The sequence below is a fragment of the Strigops habroptila genome, chromosome 14, assembly GCF_004027225.2.
Source record: "Strigops habroptila isolate Jane chromosome 14, bStrHab1.2.pri, whole genome shotgun sequence".
In the NCBI taxonomy this organism is placed as follows: domain Eukaryota; kingdom Metazoa; phylum Chordata; class Aves; order Psittaciformes; family Psittacidae; genus Strigops; species Strigops habroptila.
In genome coordinates, this window is record NC_044290.2 from 2,068,753 (window position 1) to 2,087,476 (window position 18,724).

General features: G+C 47.1%; 1 protein-coding gene across 1 annotated transcript in view; it reads left to right on the plus strand.

Annotated features, from left to right (window-relative positions):
- The first annotated feature begins 2,620 nt into the window (after positions 1-2,620).
- LOC115616510 (myosin-3-like) overlaps positions 2,621-18,724 on the plus strand; it is a 44,667-nt gene continuing 28,563 nt past the window's right edge. The window contains exons 1-20 of the mRNA XM_030505818.1: positions 2,621-4,307; positions 6,091-6,139; positions 6,628-6,839; positions 8,891-9,034; positions 9,117-9,273; positions 10,273-10,300; positions 10,382-10,490; positions 11,024-11,116; positions 11,520-11,583; positions 11,665-11,763; positions 13,726-13,829; positions 13,910-14,048; positions 14,658-14,776; positions 14,978-15,127; positions 15,554-15,724; positions 16,372-16,681; positions 16,848-16,924; positions 17,980-18,067; positions 18,160-18,277; positions 18,575-18,698. Coding sequence (XP_030361678.1) covers positions 6,636-6,839; positions 8,891-9,034; positions 9,117-9,273; positions 10,273-10,300; positions 10,382-10,490; positions 11,024-11,116; positions 11,520-11,583; positions 11,665-11,763; positions 13,726-13,829; positions 13,910-14,048; positions 14,658-14,776; positions 14,978-15,127; positions 15,554-15,724; positions 16,372-16,681; positions 16,848-16,924; positions 17,980-18,067; positions 18,160-18,277; positions 18,575-18,698 — 2,298 coding nt within the window. The 5' untranslated portion in view covers positions 2,621-4,307; positions 6,091-6,139; positions 6,628-6,635. The remainder of the gene's footprint in view (positions 4,308-6,090; positions 6,140-6,627; positions 6,840-8,890; positions 9,035-9,116; positions 9,274-10,272; positions 10,301-10,381; positions 10,491-11,023; positions 11,117-11,519; positions 11,584-11,664; positions 11,764-13,725; positions 13,830-13,909; positions 14,049-14,657; positions 14,777-14,977; positions 15,128-15,553; positions 15,725-16,371; positions 16,682-16,847; positions 16,925-17,979; positions 18,068-18,159; positions 18,278-18,574; positions 18,699-18,724) is intronic.

Genomic DNA, 18,724 nt, shown 5'->3' on the forward strand with positions numbered 1-18,724 from the left:
GGTGATGGAGCCTCAGGCTTCTGAAGCACGCAGAGCTTAGGCTCTTGAGTGCTGATAGAAATGCCACAGTCAGCCCTGCTTGGTGGCATTTTTGCAGCGATAGATTGAGCGGCAGTATTGGCCTCAGATGACTGCAAGCTGTGGTACAATGAGGCTGTTGTCGTGGCAGCCCTTCAGGAACTGCAGCTGGTGGCACTGAGCTTCAGTGGCAAAGTTGCCTGGCCATTGAAGAAAGCTGGCTGAACCTTGGTGTCCTCCTGCAGCCAGCCAGAACCATTTAATCCTTGGCACATCTTTCTCATCTCTATCTTGGTTCAGGGCTATGCGTTGTTTGAAATACTGTAGCTCTTTCTCCAGTAACTTTACAGGTATCTACATTTTCTAGAGCTTTTTCTCACTTCGTCAGACTGGCGTGGTCCTAGCACTGACCCCATAATGAAGATGTGCTCCTATCAGCCCATAGCCAGGTCTGTGGGACGAATGAGGGGTCTCACGTGCTCTTTGATGAGGATGGAGATGAAGGCTGAGCATTTGTTGAGGTCTTTACCACCTCGCTGCAAGTAGGATGTATCTTTACTCAGGTAAAACAAGCAATGTGCAGACTGCTGAGGAATGAAGCAGAGCTATGAGCTGCCTCATGATGCAGTGAAATTGCTGCTTGCAGCCAAAGCTTTCCAGTCCCTGCTGCTGGTGTAGTGTGCTCACCTAGAAGACCCAGGAGCTGTGGTTCCAGGACAGCACATGCTGGAGCTGCTGAGGAGCTCCCCAGCCCTGGGGCAGTGACTCTATACTTGGTGAAGCAGATATGCTGGGCTGTGCTGCAGGGGAACGGCTGCAGTCAGTGCTATTAGATGTGAACCGATAAGCAGGTCAGTTTTACTGGATCACTTTTAGGTTTGGTGGCCTAAAAAGAAAAGTCAAAAGCAAAGTGTTTCCCTCCAGAAGAGAATTTAAAAGGTTTGGTTTGGTTCAAACAGAAACTCATGTTTTTAAAGCAAGCTGTGCTGCTTGCAGAGTATCCAGCCCTGGCTTGTAGTGGTTCTGCATCAGCTGTACATGTTCCTGGGAGCGTGGGGAGCTGTGCTGGGGAGACCTGGGCAGGAATGATTGCATCTGTCTCTGTGCAAGAGCCAGCTCATTCCATGTTTTAAGCTGTGTATTACTAGTTTAATAAAGCAGGTTCCTTCAGCATGCCAGGGAACTTACTCAGCTCCAAGCTTACAAAACCTCCTTGTTCTCCCAAAGTTCTTTGTGCAAAAATAGATAGACACCAACCAGTAAATCCACCTTTAATTTGTGGGGGTATAATGAGCCACGAGTGCCCTTCTCTGAATGAAGGGCAGTAATAAAAGCTCCCTGGCAACACCAGGACTAGAGAGCCTTGCAAGGCAATGCAGCTTGCTGTGGTAGCACCCTTGTGACCTTCACCTCAGGACAGCTTTGGGTCTGCAAATGATGTTGGCAGCATGGAGCAACATACAGAAATGCAGCTGCTGTTCCCAAGGGCTGTTAGCAAGAGGGTGTGCACCCACATGTGCGTTCTGGGGCCTCACTGCAGTGCCCCAGGGAGATTCTGGTGATAAAGGAAGGTGATTCAGTGTCCTCTGCTTGTGAGAAGCTGAAGCAGGGTATCGTTGGCCTAGGACTCACCCTGGATCTCACCTCTGCATGGAACATCAGGGCAGCGTGGCCCTGGGCACAAGTAGCACTGAGCCCAGAGGAGCAAGGGGTGAAGACCTCTCAGCTGAGAAAGGAGATCCAGGCACTCTACAAGTAAATTAAAAGGATGCTTTTTCCTATCCAGCTCCTGCAAGGCCAAGAAATAAGCATCCTTTGCTTCTGTAAGAAAATATTGGGAATGAATGTTGCCCAGAATGTGTAACACGCTTGGCTCCCATGTCCTCTGAAGTGGCCTAGTTGTGTTTAGGTGTTTCTTTGTCATGGTGAGGGTTATGTGGGAGTCCTCAGATTGTAACTTGTGGAGCTTGCAGTGTCATTTGCTGCAATTTTGCCCTCTTTTTCCATACTCCCTGGGTGGGCACTGTTGTAGGTCCTGAGCAAGCTATGGTCCCCATAGCCTGTGCTGGGTCTTCGCACCAGTTGCTGGGACAGATGCAGCAGGTGCCCCACCATCAGCCATGACTCTCAGGTTCAGCCTCAGCCAGCTGATGACCCTCTTTCCTGGCCAGGTCCTGCTAGCTGCTAGACCTGGCACTGTTCCCTTGCCCACCCCATGCATGGGGAGCTTTTCTGGGCTGTCTCCTTGACTCAGGGGTATGAGACGTACCCCTGCACCCAAGCCTGGGTCCGTGAAGTGAGGCACAGGGGCACTCATTAGCCTAGGAGGTGTCTCTGGGAAAAGAGGGACAACCCCAGAGCATGGTAGAGACACTGAGGTCTCTGGAGGAGCGCTGGGAGACTAGCAGGTGACTCGTTCCCCATGCTGGGTCGCAGGTTGGTGCTCTGAGTTGGGTTATCTGAGGGACCAAATCAGAGAGAAGGGCTTTGCAGGGAGATCAGGATGGCACAGGCTGGGATTGGCGCTGACTCTATGGTCTTCATTTTGGTTTTGGGTCTGCTCATCCTGGCCTGCTCTTGCCTATACATGTGCTCAGTGCGCCCACTGCATCTCCCTGTAGTGCATATTCCAAGTCTAAGTCCCAGAAATGGAATAAAAGCAATAATATTTCTTCAACTTGCTGAAAATCTGGCATTTCCTTGGTTGGGTTGAAAGACCTGAAGTGTCTCACATTGTCATGCATGAACAGAGATAGAAGTTTCAGATCTATCATGGCATTTTGTGATTTTCACTTGCACAAAGCTCTGTCATCCCTGTTCATACAGCTTGTCAAGCATCCAAAGGCTCCAAAGCACAGACAAATCTAAACACTTACTTCTTGAGAAGAATCTAATGCTTGTCCTTAACACCAAAGGAAAACCCAAAATCTAGATGTGCAGATTCATCTGCATTCCCCAAGTTTCTTGGCATTTCTGCTTTGCAGTGTAACAGACACATTTCTATATCTAAGCCCCTGCTCCAGGCTGCCTTCTGATAAGATTTTAAAGCAATTATTCTCTTGAGACATGCTTTGTGTAATAATGGAAAACTGCTAGAAATAAGTGTAACTGTTACAGTGAAAAGTGGAGCCTTTGCAGGTAGCGGTCAGGTAGCAGCAGTGGCTGTTGTAGCTGGTTGCATGGTGCGTGGATCAGAATTGGAGATCTGAAAGATTAATGTGTATTTTTTTAGTTGCTAACCCTTGCTGGGCTGGAAAGAACATGAAATTCCATCTTGTGGATATACTGGATGGTCCTGATTTAGAGCAGTTGAGACAGTGGCAGTGTGCAAATGGTTTTAAACAGTGGAATATGTTCTTGGTGTGGTGGCCAGCAGATGCCAGTGACTAGTTGGCACAGGGGCTACCTGTGGGTCACTGCTCATTGCTAACTGGTTTCCTGCATTCTGCTCCCAACTGGGCACCTGAACCAGTGAGGGAATATGGGAAGAGTGGCTCTCGCTGCCTGCGTGTGCTCTTTGCTCTGATCCTGCAGCTGGGTATGGGGAGCAGGGACCATCCCCCTTGCTTTAGGCATGCCAGGGAGCAGGAAAGGCCCTGTCTGAATCACACTGACAGTTCAGTATCAGGACAAAGCCCCAAGCTGGTACTTGGTGTGGTGTGTCTGGCCTTTTGCAGACACTCAGTACATCCACTGTGCCGAGTTCAAAGGGACGATCACAGGGGATGCTTGCTAAAAAAAGCTTTCCCTCATCCTCCAGGCTTAGGGGGATTCTAGGAATTCATGATTCATGAGCTGTGGGGCTGTAGTGTCCATTTTTAGTGACCTTCAATGAAATTAAGGGCAACATGGAACATGTTTGTCAAAACACTAGTGACAATGACACTCCTGCAAGGCCACAGGGTCAGCTTTCCTGGGGCAAACGCAAGCAGGGCCAGCAGTGTCTGCAAGATGAGGTAATGTCCCCCATGCAGCAGAAGCAGATGCCCCAGGGTGCTCTAGCTGGGAATGGTGCTTTGTGGGGTGCAGGAGCTATTTGGGATAGGCTTCTGGCATCACATAAGTCTTGCGGGCTTTGTTCTGCTGAGGGAATGATCAGCCTTTGATGAGTGGCCAGGCAGTGCGGAGGGCAAATGGGTGCTACTGGACAGTGACAGAAGATGACCAAAGCAGGCAGGACGACTCAGAGTGGGGGAGACCCTTCTGCTCATGAACCAGGAGCTACTATGTGTGCAAGCATGAAGCCTCCCATTGCTTCTGCCAACTGCTCTCCTGCCCTGCTCTACAAGGTGAGCTTAGTTTGCAGCCATTGCCTGTCTACTCTGCACCAACCAAATAGAGCACTTGGGTCTGGAAGACCTCCACTTAAAGCCCACCACAGCCTAAAGGGTGTTCATGCCCTCTGCAAGACTTCATGAGTCAGCTTTGCAAGAGTAACCATAACTCAGCAGAAGCCTGGCTGTGCTGCCATGGTCATGGTGCTGTGCCCTGAGATGGGAGAGCTCAGCTCTGGTCCTGCCTGACCCTCAACCTCTCCTGCAGAGCTGGAGTTTTTTGCTACATTTTTGTTTTTCTCCATGCTAATTCCCACTTTTTTCCCAATGCTTTCCAGGGCAAACACATGGGCTGAAGAGGACTCAGTGGCGTGGTCCTGGAAGCCTCTGGCACAGCCCTGCACCAGGGAGGGGAGAGAGGGGTGTCCAAGCCTGTGCTGGCCATGCCTTGCTGCCAGTCCTGGGTTTATGCTGCCCAAGCAAGAGTTGCATAAGCGTAGTGTATCCTTGCACAGCCTGGGTCTCCTCAGACACAGTTCTGCCTTTCCCCAGGCACTGTCAAGCCTACAGCCCCGGGGATTCACATGGAAGTGGTGCTCTGGGTCAGGATTGAGTGCTCAGGATTGAGCAGAGCTGACCTGTCCTAGCTGGCATGCAAAGGTGGCTGATGCCCAGTGTTTTGGTGGCTACTATGTTCCCTTACCAATATTATTCTCACCTGGGAATTGCCATCAGCTGTGTTTAAGGACCTGATAGCACTGTGTGACATGGCTTCTGCAGCTCCTTTTGGCAGCAAGGGTAATGAACCTCCTAGGCAGCCAAAGTGGTATTTGAAGCTCAATTTCTGTAGCATATACAGGGTATGGAATTCATGAAATATCCATCCCTGTGACACTGAAATCCAGGAAATAAACTCTTCAACCAGAGTGACAGGTTAGACCTGGGTAGATTTGGGTGTTCTTTCTGATGAGCCTGTATTTTGCCATGGTTTGTCACATCATACTTCAGTCATGGCCTTTCCTCCCATCCTCCCTGATCCATACAGTGATGGGAAAGCTGCAAGAATTGCTGTAATTGATCCTGCATGAATCCTCATCACCTTTTTCCTTTCACATGGCCTTGCCCTCCACCCCACGCGCAGCTGCTTTGCATTCCCTTCCCACTGTGAACTCTGTCCTGGCATCCCAGGAGCAGGAGCAGTGGGGCAGGTCCCTTCTGGACTATTATGTCTTTGACATCTAAATGAGAGAAGGTAGGAGTGAAGTGCTGGCTGCAGTCGTAGCTGTCAGGAGAGCATGTTCCCAATAGAGGACATCCTCACAACAAAGAGGCTACAAACCACAATCAGGTCTCAAAGTTACTAAACTTGGAAAAAAAAGAGCAGCTCCTTTCTTTGCATACTGTATATGGCAGAAAATGAACAGGAATTGGTGAGCAGGCAGGAGTGTTGATCCCTTCCTTCCAAATATAGGGAAGGGGCCGAGCTAAGGGAAGGGGCTGAGCCTTTAAAAGCTGTCAGGGAGAAAGCCCTTGTTGGTGCCTCCTGATCTCATGGCCATGCTGTGACTGACCTGCAGAGGGGTGGAGGGCTCCTCCAATGGTGCTGTTCTCCGTGCTTGGAGCTTCGCAAGGCTGTAGATTCCTTGCTGGGACATTCCTTGGATAGGGAAGGACTGGTATCTGCAGTTTACTTCTCTGGTCCTCAACTGGAGTGGTTGCTTGCAGTAAGGGAGAGATACTGGGCCTTCAGAGAGGTTGTAGTTTAGCTGGAGTTTGACCTTTCCACTCTCTCTTTCAGAGATCAGAGATGTCAGCCTGTTCCTTCCTTCTGTTGACTGATCTTTAAGGTGAGAATTTAAGGCATGGAAACTAATAGCTTGCCCAGAGTGGCTTGAGTTGGCTTTTCCCTTGCACTCACTGTGGGCAGGTCCCCCTTCTTCCCTCTGACATGATTTCTAATGGGCCATGGCAAGTGTCCGTTCCTGCCTGCTGCGGCTGTGCACCAGAGGACTAGGACAGGCATCATGTTAAAAGGGAGTGGGGGAGATCATAACTGAAGAACTGGAACTAAAATGGGCTTCAGGGCTTCAGTCTTACTAAGGACTGTGTGAATTCTTCAGAGATCTCTCCCCTTTGCCACGCTCCCCCAGGGAACCTCCTGCTCCTTCAGGCATGGATCCCCTTTCCTCGGGGCCATGAAGGGTGGCAGCTCTTTGTTGCTTGGTGCATTCCGGCTCTGAGAGGCAAATATCTCCCTCAGACCTTGCAGCACACATCTGAGAGGTGGGAAGGGTGCTCTCAGAGGGGGACCACCACAGCAGGATCTGTCTTTCAGCTCCAGCCATGAGCAGAGACGCTGGCATGGAGGTTTTCGGGGAGGCTGCACCGTACCTGCGCAAATCAGAGAAGGAGAGAATTGAAGCCCAGAACCAGCCGTTTGATGCCAAGACCTACTGCTTTGTGGCTGACCCCGAAGTGGTGTACACCAAAGGGAAGATCAAGGCTGCACAGGATGGGAAGATAACTGTTGAGACAGAGGACGGCAGAGTAAGTGGATTCCTCCTGGTCCTCCTCCTTGCCCTGCTGAGATGTCTGATAGGGAGGCAAGGAGCACAGAAAGAGTTAGGCTAGCTCAGGCAAGAAATCTGCCCTGCCCTGCCCTCTGACTGGGACCAGCACTTTTCCAGAGGAAAGCATTGCTCAGAATGCTGGGATGAAGGTGTTCATTGGGTAATTATTCTTGCTTTAGGCTTTAAAGATACAGCAGTGCTCAAAACCAGGTTTGGTTGTAGCCTTGCCAGTCCTAGCATTTCTCAACGGCTGCTTTTAACTCTTTCTCATGTAGCCCTGTCATACCCCCTGATAAACTTCTTCTTTCACTGGTAGCAGAGCAGGCAGCTACTTTGAAAGTCCCTTTTGCATGTGAAGTGTCACTGGCTGCAGTCTCCTAGAGAAGCCTCCAAGGTGTTAATCTTGCAAAAATGCTGACAGGTCTTAGCAGCTCATGGCCTGATAACTGCTGTAAAAATAGCTGCAGCAGCCCAAAGCAACCAACATCCTGGCAGTAGGTGCTACACGCTTCTTCAGAAAGCAAGTAAAGAATAAAGCAGCCATCCACTGGTTCACCCCAGCCTCCAGCATTCCCAGGTATGTGGCTGAGCAGAGCCTGCACCGACACCTGTGTATAAGGACCTGCTTTCCGGCAGGCTGGGCCTTTAGATCCATTTGAGGTTTTTTGCCTTTGTAATGTCCTGTGGGAAAGATTTCCATAGTTTAAAATTGGAGTATGTGTGTCAAGTGCTTCCTTTCCTCTGCAATATGCAGCCTGGTCATTTCAACTTGTTTCAACTTATTTTTTCATGAGAAAATATTAATTCTTCCTTGCCATGGCCATGGCTCTCTGCTATTCCTGACTTTGCAGACTGCAAAAGTGTCCCTTGTCACTCCCAAATCCCAATCAAGTTATGCTCTCCTCTTAGAAAACCTGTTTCATACATGCGACCATCTTTGTTTCTCTTCTCTGGAGCATTTCCACTACAACTATATCCTTTTGAAGAGGTGTGCTCAGTAATGAAAGTGGGAATGAACTGACAGACACATCCTACATAACACTCTCTTCTTTTCTCTCTTTCTTTTGTAATAATTCCTAATACTTTAGAGCTTCCTGCCCTCTTCTGAAGTTCAGGTTAGATACAAGGCAGAAGCTCTTCCCTGTGAGGGTGCTGAGGTGCTGGCACAGGGTGCCCAGAGAAGCTGTGGCTGCCCCATCCCTGGCAGTGTTCAAGGCCAGGTTGGACACAGGGGCTTAGAGCAACCTGCTCTAGTGGAAGGTGTCCCTGCCTGTGGCAGGAGGTTGGAACTAGACGAGCTTTAAGGTCCCTTCCAACCTAAACCAGTCTGTGAGTCTATGAAGTGACAGCAGGATTTTCAAGCTCCTTAATTCAGTGTGCCTGAGATAAGCTTCTGCCATCGGTGTACATCTGCTTTCCTGCACATCTGCCCCCCGTCCCTGCATCCACAGGCTCTGGCAGTGTGACAGGACAGTCACCTACAACAAGTGTCGGTAGACAGTGCTGTTTGATAGAGCTAGAGCCTTTGTTTAACTAGGAATGGCAACAGGCCAGAGTGGAACAATTCCGTTCCCAGGAAGGATTAGCTGTTGATGGCTCTTGTACTTGTCCTGTGCACAGTGTCTCAGGCACTGTGCAGTATGAGTCTTGGAGGATGAAAGGTAGACCAGCCTCCAGCAGTTGTACCCAGGAGCAGCCATGAGCAGCAGCGACCTGAAGTTCATAAGCAGCAACAATGTGCAGAAAGATCTGGTCCAGCACAAATGCTGTCTGTATGGTTGTAGCAATTCCAGGACAATAAATTTACATGCTGTAAATTTGCCAGTGTTGTAGAATTCCTAGCTGGCATCAGTGTCTGCCCTGTAATAGCCATGATCTCATTCTGCACAGTGAAACAGAAAGAAAACTATGAATTAGAGCAGCCTTACAGATGTTATTACTTCTCCTTGCCTGTGTCTCTGTGTGTGTACATGGAAGGAGCATCGAGAGTTGCTGAATCCAGGTTAACTCTTTCTTTCTGAATTACAGACACTTGCTGTCAAACCTGATGATGTCTATGCCATGAACCCACCTAAGTTTGACAGAATTGAAGATGTGGCCATGTTGACCCACCTGCATGAACCTGCTGTCCTCTACAACCTCAAGGACCGCTACAGCTCCTGGATGATCTATGTAAGTTCCCTATTCTGGCAGAGGAGAAAATCCAGCTGCCAGGAGATGACTGCAGTGACTCTTCCAGTTTTGTTTTCCACAGACCTACTCGGGTCTCTTCTGTGTCACCGTCAACCCCTACAAGTGGCTGCCAGTGTACAGCCCGCAGGTGGTGGCTGGCTACCGAGGCAAGAAGCGCCAGGAGGCCCCTCCGCACATCTTCTCCATCTCTGACAATGCCTATCAGTTCATGCTGATTGGTGAGTGGCTCTAGTTTGACCAGACTCAGAGAAAAAAAGCTGTGTCAGAAACACTGCTCCTGCCAAATGCCACTCCTCACCTGCCGTGAGCTCAGCTGCCTCTTCCATCTCTTACAGTGCTTTACCCCAATTCCTTGTCCTGTGTCATGTTGCAGATTGTCTGATTGAGCTCCCAACTGTTGTATTGTAGAATTAGATGTGCTTATTTTATCTCTAGATGATGCAAAACCAGCTCCACGCAGTTTTCCCTGTCTCCTGAATTAGTTTTTTTATTCTTGAAGTGCTATGCTGTTGTACTGCACTTTATCTGTATTTCTGGTCCAAGTACTAAGCTAAGCACCATAACAGGAACCACTGCAAAGGGCAGTTGCAGTTGGATAGGACACATTATCTGGGAAGTCCTTAGCACACCAGCACATGGCTTCATGCAACAGCAGGTAGGTTCAGAACAGAGCTGGAAGAAATATTTTCACCAATATACATGGTTTTAATTTGAATGAAGTCCTGTCCCTTATTAAATTCAGGCTGAACGTGAGGAAAAAATTCTTTACAATGAGGGTGGTAAAACACTGGCACAGGTTGCCCAGAGAGGTGGGATGAACCATCCCCCGAGACATTCAAGGCCAGGCTGGATGTGGTTCTGGGCAACCTGATCTAGTTGCAGATGTCCCTGCTCATTGCAGGGTTTTGGACTAGGTGAGCTTTGAAGGTCCCTTCCAACCCAAGCTATTCCATGATTCTATGATCCTAAATAGTAATAAAGGTAAATATGGTAAAGACAGAAGCAAAGAGGAGAGTGCAGGATGGAGCAAAGGTGGAGGAGAGAAGACAAAAAGTGCAGTGCAGGGAGGGGAAGAGAGAGGAGAAAAAGGCCATTCATCTTTTCAGTTTTGCCTGCAGAGGTTTAGTTTCTTTCCCTCCAATGGACGCTCAGGGTTACCAGAGAAGCAGCACTTTTCCCTACAGCTTCTCTGACTGCAGGTATTTTTCCTTTGACAGATCGTGAAAATCAGTCCATCCTGATCACGTAAGTACATCTGCCACTTTGACCTTTGTCTCCAACAAAAAGGGGGCAGATAATTCTTCACTCTGTGCTTTCTTTTGGCAGTGGGGAGTCCGGAGCAGGGAAGACTGTGAACACAAAGTGTGTCATCCAGTACTTTGCCACGATTGCAGCGAGTGGGGACCTAGCCAAGAAGAAGGAGTCTTGGATGAAGGTGTGAGGAAGAAAGGCTTGGCAGAGGGGCAGTTGGGATGTTACCAACTTGTGGCTGAGGACAGCACTTGTGACAAACATTTATGTCAAAATATCTTTCATTAGCTTCAGCCACCCCCTCAAAAGGCAGTTTTTTTGTAGGGTTTGTATCAACTCCAAAAAACCAGGAGTTGATATGCAGTTAGGACCACCACAAATACGAGCTACCAGAGTGGACTGAAACCAGGTCTGGGGGATTGGTCTCCAGGAAGAATCAGGAGCTCCAGTTTCTTCACACAGACCAGTCTATCCATGTGGCTGAAAGATGAGAGCTCTGACCATGGGAGAAATTCTGAATAAGAGGAAAATGAATTATTTACCATTTACACATTGCTGGTTCTTGGTGCTGTAGTCAAAAAGATGCTGTAGTAACTCTGTACAGCTGAAATGAAGGGCACATGGTTGCACATGTAATAAGGTGAACAGCAGTATGGTCACTTCTTCCTACCACATAGCCCTGGGTGTTTCTCAGTAGTTATTCACCTGTTTTCACAGGGTACACTCAAAGATCAAATCCTCAGTGCAAACCCACTGCTGGAGGCCTTTGGGAATGCCAAGACTGTGAGAAATGACAACTCCTCGCGCTTTGTGAGTCACTGTATTTCTCTCTGCCCTCCTGCATTTCTTATCCTGCTTGCTTGCTTGTTACTTGCAACTGGGAGCCACTGGTCTGAGAGAAACGTTCTTGCTGACAAATATCTTGGTTGGTTGTCAGATGATAGAATCCCAGACTGGTTTGGGTTGGAGGGGACGTTAAACCTCATCCACTTCCAACCCCCTGCCATGGGCAGGGACACCTTCCATTAGGCCAGGTTGCTCTAAGCCCAGTCCAACCTGGCCTTGAACACTTGGGCTGCAACAAACTGTCCTCTTTATCTATCTTCTAATTCAGACTGATTTGGCAATGCTGTGACTGAGATTCAAGAGAGAAAACAACCTGGCATGCTACTTGAGAATGCTGCACTGACCATTACCTTTGTTTGCCTGCCAGGGTAAATTCATTCGTATTCATTTTGGGACCTCTGGAAAATTGGCCTCTGGTGACATTGAGACCTGTGAGTTAATGATGGGGGCTTATTGCTTTACTAGAAAGTAAAGAAATGCTTGAAACATTAATATGTGCATACATATTACAGACTTGTTGGAAAAGTCAAGAGTCACTTTCCAGCTGAAAGCGGAGAGAAGCTACCACATCTTCTACCAGATCCTCTCCAACAAGAAGCCTGAGCTGCTTGGTAAGGACAGCCATCACATGATAACATTTCACAGTAAAATCATACAGGAAACTTTTCTCTGAATATGCCAGCTCAGTGACAGAGGGTCCAGTGGCACCATGTGTCACAGGCATCCAGCTTCCCCTTCAGGCAGGTGCCTCGGGCTGTGTGAAGCACTGAAGCTTTGTTCATGTTCTTATTTGTGTCATCTGCATTCCAGCATTGTGGATCAGAGGGCTGGAGCACCTCTCCTATGAGAAAAGGCTGAGCGTGTTGGGTTTGATCAGTCTGGAGAAGAGAAGACTCTGGGGAGACCTTAGAGCAGCCTTTCAGTGCTTAAAAGGGGCCTGTAAGAAAAATGGGGAATGACTTTTTAGCAGGGCCTGTTGTGACAGGACAAGGGGTGATGGGTTTTAACTGAAAGAGAGAGATTCAGGCTGGACATGAGGAAGAAATTCTTTACAATGAGGGTGGTAAAACACTGGTACAGGTTGCCCAGAGAGGTGGTGGATGAACCATCCCCGGAGACATTCAAGGCCAGGCTGGATGTGGTTCTGGGCAACCTGATCTAGTTGCAGATGTCCCTGCTCATTGCAGGGTTTTGGACTAGATGAGCTTTGAAGGTCCCTTCCAACCCAAGCTATTCTATGAATCTATTCTATGATGACTGGGTTACCAAAGCTGTACACAGCACTGTTCTCTCTGTATAACAGTGTCGCACTAGGGGTTACTCCACTTCCAGTTTATCTTTGCTGAGTAAGTTCTTATGCAAACTGTGTGCAGGTGAGGCGCAGCAGTGGCTATTTACTCTGCCTTACACCTTGCTGTTCTTGCTGGTGTGGAAATTCCAGCATATATGGGCCAGATCCTGTGAATAATCTTCAATAGAAAGGTGAGAGTTCTCTGGTTGCAGGATGGCCAGATACCCTGATCTACAAACCACCTATTTGAACTCTCCATTGTATGGACAAAAGTTCTTCCTGTTTCCAGCATAGCCCCTCCAGCCTTTTCCCCCTTCCCACTGCCATGTCATACCCTACCCATGCGCCACATCTGTCCCAGTCCCTTTTGGCACACACTGAACTACTGCACTTCTCCTCCTTCCACTCTGCCCATCACTCCTAACTATCCACAGAACATTTCCCAAGGTGGCGTTCCTACACTCCTCTTCCCACTACGTCCCCTCCTGACGTTACCACCTCCCTCTTCCCTTCCCACAGAGACAGCTATGTGCCAGGGGGCTGCATGTGTGTACAAGGACACAGATTTATCTTCAATGTGTGGAGGGCTTCATCTTCTGCATGCTGCACAACCCCACTGCACATCTGCCCACCTTCACTTCTCTTACTCTGCCATAGGACTGGGGACTGAAAATGAGTTGTGAATTTTGGCCTCAGTTTGTAATACAAAACAGAGTAATGTGTTTAAACTTAAACAGGGGAAGTTCAAGTTGGATATAAGGAAGTTCTTCCCCGTGAGAGTGGTGAGGTGCTGACACAGGTTGTTCAGTGAAATGGTAAATGCTCTGTCCCTAGCAGGTTGGACAGAGCCTTGGGCAACATGGTCTAGTGTGAAGCATCCCTGCTAGTGGCAGGGAGTTGGAACTGGATGATCTTAAGGTCCTTTCCAACACAAACCATTCTATGATTCTATTATTCTATGTCATATAAGAGGATAAGCATGTATGAGTCTCACCTAAAAGCATCTTTCTTAAAGCTGTTTATTTGGACCTCCCTTCTTCCTTGTCTGCCAGTGCTGAATGTTCAGCTCCAGTTCAGAGCATATTGAACTGGTAGGACTGAGAACCTGCTTGGGAGTTTCTGCTCGTCCAGTGGAAGGCAGATGAATGGCTTTACTCTTTCTTGTCTCTTAATAGAAAACCAGGAGCTTGGGGATGCAACAGGAAGAAGAGCCTGTGAAATCTTGCTGTTGTTCCATTTTCACTGCCATGATCTGGCTCTTACTCCTTCATTTGCCTTTCAGAGATGCTCCTCATCACATCCAACCCATACAACTACCCATTCATCAGCCAAGGGGAGATTTCTGTGGCCAGCATTGATGACCAGGAGGAGCTTGTTGCCACAGATGTGAGTACATTTAGCAAGGAGAGACAGTATCACTTTTACTATCACCACCATTATAACCAGCTGATCTCTCTGGTATGCAGGCAGCCATTGGCATCTTGGGCTTCAGCCCTGATGAGAGAATGGGGATTTACAAGCTGACAGGGGCAGTCCTGCACTATGGAAACATGAAGTTCAAGCAGAAACCACGTGAGGAGCAAGCAGAGCCAGATGGCACAGAAGGTAAAACCTTCATGGCTTGGAGAGGTGTATTTCCAACTGTTTTCATATCATTTTTTACTAGAAATCCACGCACTCTTCTGGAAAAGAAGTTGTTCCTTTATGAAAAGGAAAAGGAGGTTCAACCTTCAACTTACCACCCTGTACAGTCACTTTCTGCATCCACTTTATTCCCAATGGCTCTGCTGAAGGACCCTGTGCCTGGGACATGTTACGGTAGTGCTCCCCAGTTTCTGGTTACACATCCAGACTTGGGTGCCAATTGTGGAGAAGTGGCTTGAAGGGAAAAACACTTCATAGAATCATAGAATAGTTTGGGTTGTAAGGGACCTTCAAAGCTCATGTAGCCCAACCTCACTGCAATGAGCAGGGACATCATCAATACACTCACTCTTCTACTGCATCTCTTGGGACTGCCATAGCCACTAGATCATGAGGACCAGCCCTCCAAGGCTGCTTGGAAAAGTAAATGAGAACATTGGTCAAGCTTTGTGGATAGGGTAAAGCACCACTCTGCCTGGTTTCAGAGTGAGCTCTGGCTGGCCTCAACACCTTCTGTGTGTCCCAGCCAAGAGGGAAAGCCTTTCAGCATGGTTTTGTGTTGTTTTACAGAGGCTGACAAAGCAGCATACCTGATGGGCCTGAACTCGGCAGACTTGCTGAAAGCTTTGTGCTATCCCCGGGTAAAAGTGGGAAATGACTATGTCATGAAGGGCCAAACAGTGCATCAGGTGGGTGTCAGGGAGCAGCAGGGACCGGCACCTCCCTAAGGTACAGGAGTGGGTGCAGGTCACAGCTGAGGATGGTCAGGACCATTAAGGCCTATAGCGCACTTTGTGGGCTGACAGCATCTGTGCATGGTGGAGGGGTGTTTTATTCTGGTGGTGCACTAGCAGTGCCCTAGCAGAGCTGTGTGAACCATGTCCCTGCAGGTGCACCAGGCAGTGAATGCCATTGCCAAATCAGTCTATGAGAAACTCTTCTTCTGGATGGTGATGCGCATCAACCAACAACTGGATACAAAGCTTCCAAGACAGCACTTTATTGGGGTCTTAGACATTGCCGGCTTTGAGATTTTTGAGGTTTGGTTTTGCACTCTCTTTAAATGCTTTTTTCTGCTTGTTTGACTTTTCTGACCTTTCCTCTTCCTCACCCCAATGCAGCCCTCAAGAACAGGGCAAATCCCTCTGAAATGACTTCTGCCTTTGTAGATCCATCACCCACTACATAAGAGAAAAGAAACAGCAGAAGCAAAGCTATGAAGCTGCTGTCTCTATTCCCACAGAATCTGTATTTAGGGTCACCCAAAACCATCACCAGTGCAGGCTATATGAACCATGTGCTGCACAGCACAACTTTTCCTGTAAGCCAGGACAACCCATGATATATTCTTTACACTATTACCAAAACCCTTCAGGGATATTCTGTCTGACATTACCTTGATATCTCTATGAAATAAGTTGATTTGAGTCAGCTTAGCAATGTTAAAACATTTACTCAAATATTAGTTCAACAGCTTTGAGCAGCTGTGCATCAACTTCACCAATGAGAAACTGCAACAGTTCTTCAACCACCACATGTTCGTGCTGGAGCAGGAGGAATACAAGAAGGAAGGAATTGAATGGGAGTTCATTGACTTTGGGATGGACCTGGCGGCCTGCATTGAGCTCATTGAGAAGGTGAGTTTCTGATGCAGTGTGTGCAATCACAGAGATCAGAACTAGAAGAGATCCTCAAGAGTGTTTAGACCAAGTGCCTTCAATGCAGTCTCTCTGTGAAGCTTCCAGGTCTCCTTACCTCCTCCTTTCCTTTAAACATAACACTTGTGACTGAGCATCCACCAACTGGAAATGTATTCTGCCTTCTAAAAAGACATTGCTTTTTTTCTCAGTTCTATCTGTCTGTCTTCTGCACCATTAGAAGTTGTCATTCCATTGTCATATTTACCCCAGTTCTCTTCTGTCTTTGCATATTGGTTCCTCTTCAGGTTTTCCTCTCAGTTAAATTCAAATGTTAGAAAGCCTCATGTCTGACTGCTTTTTGCTCCTTCTGGATAAGGAGAAGTCACTTCTGTATACCAGGAAGTTGCTGCACAGTTTTTGCTTGGCTTTCTTAGTTTTCTAGCCAACATCTGGGTAGTTCAAAACCCTACTTATGAAAATCTGGTGCTTTTGAATATCTTGTCAGCTGTTGATAAAAAATCTTGCTTCCCTGCTTTTCCCAAGTTAATTCTCTATAGAATACTTCCAGTACTTTAACTTTAGCATTTCCTTATATTATTATAACTCGAATTCATCTTATTTGAAAACACCTTTTCTGTATTCAGCCTATGGGCATCTTCTCCATCCTGGAAGAGGAGTGCATGTTCCCCAAGGCAACTGACACCTCTTTCAAGAACAAGCTCTATGACCAGCATCTGGGCAAGTCCAGCAACTTCCAGAAGCCCAAGCCTGGCAGAGGCAAGGCTGAGGCTCACTTCTCACTGGTGCACTATGCTGGCACGGTGGACTACAACATCAGTGGCTGGCTTGAGAAGAACAAAGACCCTCTGAATGAAACTGTTGTGGGGCTGTATCAGAAATCATCTATGAAAATTTTATGCAATCTTTATGCCAATTTTGCTTCCATAGATGAAGGTAAGATCAGAGAATCATGTCTCCTGTCTGGTGTTTCCAACTGTATCACCTGACTTGAATCAGTGTTGAGTCAGTATTCATGCTCTGTATATTAGATGCACAATTATAATGCTGTCAAAGGGATCTACAGCAGTACCTCAGTTGGGACTGTCATCTCATTTTCCAGCTGAAGGTGGTGGGATTAAGAAGAAAGGAACCAAGAAAAAGGGCTCTTCCTTCCAAACTGTCTCTGTACTCTTTCGGGTAGGTGTGTTCTCTGGCACAGCTTGGGCCAGCTGTAGAAAACACTGAGAAGGCAGTTTGTCAGACCTTCTGCACTAGGTCACCAGTTCATCTTTTTCTGTTGCCATACAATGCTGTGGAATGTTACCTTTGGGATCTGGTAAAGGTTAATTTGAATTCTGCTTCGTTGATGAGGTCTGGTGGTGGAGAAGGGAATTCATGTGCTTTGATCAGGTTGCACAGTTTCAAGACAGCCCAAAGGCTGTTTTGGCTTTGGTGCCAAAACAGTTTGGCTTTTGGCGTTAGCACCTTTGATGATAACAGCATCCTGCCCTTATCTGGCTGCAACTGGATTCTTCCAGGATGTACCTCTTTGAGTACAGGATGTTGTGTGGCAATCAGTGCCTTGCAGTCAGTGTGAGCAACATGAATTACATGTTGCAGCCCCTAGGTGCTGTTGTGACACGTGTATTCTGGGAACAGGAAGAGGCTCAGCCCTTCCTGGCAGGATGACAAGTGCTGGCAGTGACATGGGCCATATATCATTATTGCATGAAATGATTAAAGAAATGCAATGCTCACAAAAACTATGCTGCAGAGCAGATGACTTCTGATGTCATAGACAAACATTGATTTTGTGGCTCAATTCTCTTTTGAATACACATAACTAATATGTGTATCTATATATACATTTTAATATCTCTCTATATATCTAAGTAACAGAACCAACAAATGAACCCATCAATTAATTTGATCAAACATGTGTTTGATCAAGAAAAACCACTGCTGGTATCCCAGAATATTGTTTATTTCTTTCCATTCTCCTCCTGCTTAATAGCTCTTACGATTAGCTTCTAACCACTAAGGACACCTTTTCCTTTTAAGACAGGAGGCAAGTTTATCACTTGTATCTGCTGTTAGTAGCTATTTACTTTGCTGATGTCCGTACAGGATTGTAGAATATTCACTAGAATAGTAAGAAAAAACTTCTCAAGTTTCATTTTCCATCCGAGTCAAATTATACTGAGATATGTCTTGAAGTAAGATAGAGATTGCAAATGATCTCTTTTTTACAGGAAAACCTAAATAAGCTGATGTCCAACTTGCGAACAACCCATCCTCATTTTGTGCGTTGTATCATTCCCAATGAAACAAAGACCCCAGGTAATTCACACAACAGAGATGAGAAACTGGCAGGAAGACTGATTAACCAATGCTAGAAAAGTCAGTCTTATCCCCATGGTGCTCTGTCCCAGGCCTGATGGATCACAAGCTTGTTCTGCACCAGCTGAGATGTAACGGTGTCCTGGAAGGCATTCGAATCTGCAGGAAAGGATTTCCTAACAAGATACTATATGGGGATTTTAAACAAAGGTCTGTAACATCATGCTTGTATTTGCATTGAGCTGAATTCATTTGAGAGAAGAGACTTGCTAAACAAGTCAATGATGTAGTTCTTAGGAAAAGAGTGTTTTAATATTTAACAACTATGGAAAGTATAAAGATACATCTAATACTGATCTGACCTGCTTCTTACTGGTTTGCTATTGAAGGCTGGAGGTGTAAGTCAGCCTCAGCCTTCCTCTGTATCTTCAAAGTGAGAGCTGTTCTTGGAGTGTCCTGTGCCCTGCCATGAGACTGATGGTTAAGATTTCCCCTTTATTTTGTCAGATACCACCTTCTGAATGCAGCTGTCATTCCAGAAGGACAGTTTATGGATAACAAGAAGGCGTGTGAAAAGTTGCTGTCTTCCATTGAGATAGATCATACTCAATACAAACTTGGACACACTAAGGTGAATACTATTTTTTTCCCCAAAAT